This window comes from Charadrius vociferus, unplaced genomic scaffold (genome assembly GCF_000708025.1).
Source record: "Charadrius vociferus isolate BGI_N301 unplaced genomic scaffold, ASM70802v2 scaffold413, whole genome shotgun sequence".
Taxonomy (NCBI): Eukaryota; Metazoa; Chordata; class Aves; order Charadriiformes; family Charadriidae; genus Charadrius; species Charadrius vociferus.
The window spans coordinates 1,644,922-1,650,971 of NW_009647738.1; the positions used below are offsets into that span (position 1 = coordinate 1,644,922).

At 47.6% G+C, this 6,050-nt stretch overlaps 1 protein-coding gene across 1 annotated transcript in view; it reads left to right on the top strand.

The window, feature by feature from the left end:
* The window catches only part of EIF3D (eukaryotic translation initiation factor 3, subunit D), a 6,092-nt gene extending 574 nt beyond the window's left edge, over positions 1-5,518 (top strand). Inside the window, exons 3-13 of the mRNA XM_009881910.1 lie at positions 272-408; positions 509-594; positions 1,092-1,164; positions 1,300-1,415; positions 1,635-1,767; positions 2,387-2,534; positions 2,776-2,906; positions 3,368-3,453; positions 3,682-3,811; positions 4,290-4,432; positions 5,230-5,518. Of these exons, the coding sequence (XP_009880212.1) occupies positions 272-408; positions 509-594; positions 1,092-1,164; positions 1,300-1,415; positions 1,635-1,767; positions 2,387-2,534; positions 2,776-2,906; positions 3,368-3,453; positions 3,682-3,811; positions 4,290-4,432; positions 5,230-5,518 (1,472 nt within the window). The remainder of the gene's footprint in view (positions 1-271; positions 409-508; positions 595-1,091; positions 1,165-1,299; positions 1,416-1,634; positions 1,768-2,386; positions 2,535-2,775; positions 2,907-3,367; positions 3,454-3,681; positions 3,812-4,289; positions 4,433-5,229) is intronic.
* The last annotated feature ends 532 nt before the right edge of the window (positions 5,519-6,050 follow it).

The following is a 6,050-nucleotide window of genomic DNA, read 5'->3' on the forward strand; positions in this document are numbered from 1 at the left end:
GCACACCTCAGCAAGAGAGAGCTTCTTAAATTAGGAAGCATGCCTCGCCCTTTGGAGAGCTCTGTGAGGCGCTCCCTGTCCTTAGGGCTTGCTCCTGATTTTTGTACTGCCTCATGGCTGGGGCTTCTCAGGGAGGCTTGGAGGGGGGAGAAAATATGCTGGTGTAAGGCAGGAGTTCCCCTTTATGCATCAAATTTAGGTGAAGGAAATTTTGGGGGAGAAAGGGTTTTTTTCGTAGAAGCTGGGTGTCAAGATTCTGTTTTACTTCCAGACAAGTATTCGTCACAGTTTGGTGGTGGAAGTCAATATGCTTATTTCCACGAGGAGGATGAGACTAGCTTCCAGCTGGTGGATACAGCGCGAACGCAGAAAACAGCATACCAGAGGAATCGTATGCGATTTGCGCAGGTGACGTATTTTTCAGAAATAGGCTCAGAGGAGAGCTTCAGCCACACAGAATTGTTTTGCAACTAACATGTTCTTTTTTTCCTTTCCTTTGTTTGTGCAGAGGAACCTTCGGAGAGACAAGGACCGTCGGAACATGCTGCAGTTCAGCATGCAGACGCTGCCAAAGAGTGCTAAGCAGAAGGAGAGGTGAGGCTGCAGATACGAGCGTACTGTACTTGGGTTGGAGTGTGTGAACATACTGTTGATAAATTTGTTAAGTTACTGTAACAGAACCCACTAGAGGGAACAGTCAGCAAAGAAGAATTTCAGGATATTTCAAGTCCAATGTTCTGCTGATGTCATGGATAGTTACAAGCCTGGGTTTCAAACAGCCATCTAAGAATTTAGAAGGATCTTTGAATCATGTTTAGAAAGTAAGCATGACAAATTAAAGCAGAGCATACCACTTCTGAAAACTGCGTTGCAGTCTTTAGAGATTAAAATATTTAAAGACCTGCTCAGAGTAAAGAACAGAGCTTTTAATGCCTCAGGTATGTTGATAACAGACAGCTGAGCAAATGTTTCAGCGGCTCAGTGCCTAAAAGCCTTGTTCCTCTGGTTGTAATTTGGAAGCGTAGGAATGGTTGTAGCGCGTAGGAGTTGAGAACTTCTCTTCATGGCTTTTCTTATATTTGTCATTTTAGAGATCGTTTGCGCCTACAAAAGAAGTTTCAGAAGCAGTTTGGAGTGAGGCAGAAATGGGACCAAAAATCACAGGTAAACTAACAAACTTTCTGCCCCTGCGATGGTTTGGTTTCTCTGGCTGCTTTCAGAGGGCAGCACCTCTTGCACAAGTTCTGATGTGCTGTGTCTCTGTTTCTCTCTCTATCTGTCTTACCTCTGGCCGCACAGCAGAAGCCTCGTGACTCCTCTGTTGAAGTTCGCAGTGACTGGGAGGTGAAAGAAGAGATGGATTTCCCTCGGCTGATGAAGATGCGCTACCTGGAGGTGTCGGAGCCGCAGGACATGTGAGTTCCTAAAGCAGCCATGCGCTTGCTTCCTGAACTGACCGTTTTTTTGGAAAGCAGGAGGGTCAGGGTCTCTTGGCCTGGTCCCGGTATGCTCATTGAGTTACCCAAAGCAGGGGGGGAGGTAATGGAACACCCAACAGGCCCGTCAGTCCTGTGTGGTCCGTGGGTTGTGTTATCTGTAGAGGGGGTACCAAGATGGTCCTCTTACCTCTGCAGAGAGTGCTGTGGAGCCCTAGAATACTATGATAAAGCCTTCGACCGCATTACAACAAGGAACGAGAAGCTACTGAGGAGCATTAAGCGCATCTTCCATACCGTCACTACTACTGATGACCCAGTTATCCGAAAGGTATGTTTACTGGTTTGTAAAACCCAATAGTGCATTCCTTGGTATGTGCTGTTAAAGACCTGCTATCACTGTCAGACCAACGTTGAAGAAGAGCAGAAAAACTGCCGATCCCTAAACTTGCAAAGGAAAAGAAACATTAGCTCGTGTCGTTACTTTTCTTAGGTCCAAGGCAGAGCTTGGTGCTAGGTTAGTGCAAAACTGGGAATACGAACCAAGGAAAAGCTGTAATTCTGGAAAGGCAAGCAGACTGGTACTTGAGCTACGTTGGGAAAGAAACTTCCGTGTCAGAGACCTGGTTCTTGAGGTTTCTGCTTTTGGAGATGAGGAAGGCTTGGAGATTTCTCTCTCTGACCCGATCAGAAATAAGGCATGCCTTTTACCAACAGAATTCACATTTTGGAATAGGTTTCTTACTTTTTCCTTGCTTGGGTGAGGGTGGGCCTGGACTGCTGGGTAGGTCTAGCAGTCGGTGATACACCTACCAGTCTAGCTTCCTCAGTGTGGGAGAAGAAAATTCATGACTGGGTTTGCTAAACTGGGTCAGCTCTTGGCTGGAGAAGGGACGAGATGTCGGTTCTTGTTGCTGAAACACAGTTTTCTCCTCCTCTTGTATCCGTAGCTGGCAAAGACCCAAGGGAATGTGTTTGCCACAGATGCCATCCTGGCCACACTGATGAGCTGCACTCGCTCTGTCTATTCCTGGGACATCATTGTCCAGAGAGTTGGATCCAAACTATTCTTTGACAAGAGGGACAACTCTGATTTTGGTGAGCAAAGGGCCTGAAAGAAGTTGCTGTTACGGTAGCCAGAGTTTCTAGTTTTCTTTATGTTTTTTCTGAGTTTATTGTCTCGGTGTCTAGACTAAGACACCTGGAACGAGCTGATCACTGTGCTAGCTGTGGGGGTAACTTCAATATTGATCCGCTCCAATGTGGGGCGAGAGACTCACTGAAACTGACATAGTTACTCCCCTGAGTATAACCCCTTGGCGTCTGGTTTTCTTCCCAGACCTGCTGACCGTGAGTGAAACAGCCAATGAACCACCACAGGAAGAGGGCAACTCCTTTAATTCTCCGCGCAACCTTGCCATGGAAGCTACCTACATCAATCATAACTTCTCCCAGCAGTGTCTGAGGATGGTAAGGTTGAGCAATGCTGGGTCTGTGTTTCAGAGGGTCTCAAGAAGAGACTTCATTAAGGTGGCTTTAATACAGGAGCGAAGCATTTTAGTTGACAGAGATATGTTATACTGATATTCCTTCAGTTTTGAAAGAGGCGCAGTTACTTGTGGTGAGCAGTGTGACTTTGTTGTAGAAAGGTTTTCACCTTTATTCCACAAAGAAGAAAACCCATTCCCACTGGTGAAGCAGGCAGGCTTCTGAGTACACTCAGTGAAGCTGAAGTGCCAGTAGAAGTGCTGCTTACAGCGCAGTGACTAATATGACGATGAGGCTTCTCATCAGCTGTCTTAATATTTTAGTGTTTTTCTATATAAGAAAAATAAGCCACAGTTTTTCTATAAGAGAACATTTATCCAGTAGGGGAGAGCTCCCTCGGGTTTTTTTTTTTTCCTAACATGCCCTTCTGTTTTCTTCTGCAGGGAAAGGAGAAATACAAGTTTCCCAACCCGAACCCCTTTGTGGAGGATGACATGGATAAAAACGAAGTAGCCTCTGTTGCATACAGGTATGTTGATCTCTGTCTGATGCCCAGGTTTGGCACGTGATTACGGTTGGTTGTGATTACGGAGGCAAAGAGAGTCAGGAGTGTTATTGATAGAAGCTTTACCATAAGAGGGATTCCTGGACATCCTCACAGTGAACAGATAAGAGGAGGAAATGATTTTGCTGAGTGCTTGGTGTATATGGGAGAGAACAAGAGTCAGAAATAACCACCTGGGTTGTTTGTTGGCAGATACCGAAGGTGGAAGCTGGGAGATGATATAGATCTTATTGTCCGCTGTGAACATGATGGTGTGATGACGGGAGCAAATGGAGAAGTGTCTTTCATCAACATCAAAACACTGAACGAGTGGGATTCCAGGGTGAGGAAGACTGAGATCCCAAAGATAGCTCTAACTGCTTCACTGCTGCCTGACATGCCAGGTACAGCAGGCAAGATGAGACAAACGTCTGGCGGTGTGTCCCTCGGGTGGTTAACTTCCACCAAAGACCCATAATTTGGTGGACAAACAGTGATGATGGGATTCTCCCCCAGATGTGAGGTAGCTGGTTTGAACCCTCTTTGTCCCCTGGTGTTTGGCACGGTAGCCGATCTGTTCTCATGCTTCCTTCATGAGCACTTCCCGCGCAAGCTTCCCTTCCTAACCAGTGCCACAAATATTGGCCTGTCCCCACTGTTAGCTTTTCTCCCTTTCTGGTGCAAGGGCTTTCCCTGTAAGTTGCTGTTCGCATTCCCTTGTGTGGTATCGTAAGGTAGACGGAAGAAACTTCCCTATGTGATGTCAAGAGATGACTGCTGCTGGCTTGTTAGGTTGACCCTAGTTTTGATTCTCCTCTCAGTATTGCAATGGAGTAGACTGGCGCCAGAAGCTCGACTCTCAGCGAGGAGCTGTGATTGCCACAGAGCTGAAAAACAACAGCTACAAATTAGCCCGCTGGACATGTTGCGCGCTGCTGGCTGGATCAGAATATCTTAAACTCGGGTAAGATTAGGTTTTCACACCAAACGTCTTTCCATGATTTAACCCAGTGTATGTCAAAGCGAACCATTTGTAGAATGAGTAGTCATAAAATCGCCCCATGTTTTGAGTGGCAAAGAGGTGAAAGCTTGCAGTGAGCACACCAGCCCTGATGTGAGCTGCTTCCCCTCAGCATCCCGTTGATGTGCCCCCTGCTGTGACTGACCTTGTGAGACCTCACGCACACGACGGGCAGGCGGCCTCCGTAGCTCTTAGCCTGTTTGCCGAGATTGCCAACAGGGGAAATAAGCGCAGTGACTGTGCTGCCTGTCAGGAATTTGATTGAGATCCTCAGTGCTCTGTTACTGAGAAACGGGTGGAGGGGTGGTATTGCCAGAGCGCTTTTTGAACTCTCAGCTTAAAATCGGTTGAGTCTGTGCTGTGGATAATGAACAAGAAGCATTTGGTAACTCGTTTCTGCTGGTTGTGCAGTCCTAGGTTCTATCCTCAAATCTGGGACTGATGCATTCACATCTGTTTAAGTCCAAACTCCCTGTTATTCATGCTGTTGCTTAGCTTGTATCTGTGAGACTAATTCTTTTCTGTCTTTGGTACCACTCTATCTGATTTGGGTTAGTGGTGCGTTACTGATTGACAGCTCGTAGCCAGGAGATCCTCTTAGCTTTCAGTGTTTGAGTATTGGGATTTTTCAACTCAGAAAACAAAACCAAACTGATAACAGTGCTTTACTTGGTGTAAATTCTTCTGCTGGTTGGGCTTAATGTCCTGACACCCCTCTGGTTTCTTCTTGCCCCCCCTAGGTACGTATCCCGTTACCACGTGAAGGACTCCGCCCGCCATGTGATCCTGGGCACGCAGCAGTTCAAGCCAAATGAGTTTGCCAGCCAGATTAACCTGAGCATAGAGAACGCCTGGGGCATCCTGCGATGCGTCATCGACATCTGCATGAAGCTGGATGAGGGGAAGTACCTCATCCTGAAGGACCCCAACAAGCAGGTGATCCGGATCTACAGCTTGCCTGATGGCACCTTCAGCTCTGATGAAGACGAGGAGGATGAGGAGGAAGAAGAGGAAGAGGAAGGTTTGTAGCACATGCTTGGTGATTTATGCTTTTAAGTGATCTACTGGTCTGGATGAAAAGGGGTGACCGATGATAAAAGACCAGATCTGAAGGGTAAGATCTGACTAATGCAGTGAGGAGAGGGGGGCGAGGCTGGAGAATGCGTGGTCCTGAGGATGGGACTCGGCAGTGGAGAAGGTGAGAGGGACACTGGGAGTACTTGATCGGAAGTGATAAGAGCTGGGAGTTGGGAATGCAGATGACGTGCCTCTCTGTGGATACTGGTATTAGGGGTGGGGGGAGGACCCAGGTCCAGGGCACCCAGTCCAAGGAGCCAGTTGTTCAGCAGCACCGGTGTCTGGGGAGGGGGTGGGTGCTGGTTTCTGCTGGTGCTGGGATGGTTTTGTACTACAGTTTTAGAAATGGGAGTCATGGTAGGGTGAAAAATTTAAAATGGGCCGTGACCTGCCCTGATAGAAGGGACTCTGTGGAGGGTTTCACAGAGCGGATGCTGGAGTTGAGCGATGGCCGGGGGGTCGGTCTGGGAGTTTCACAGAACTG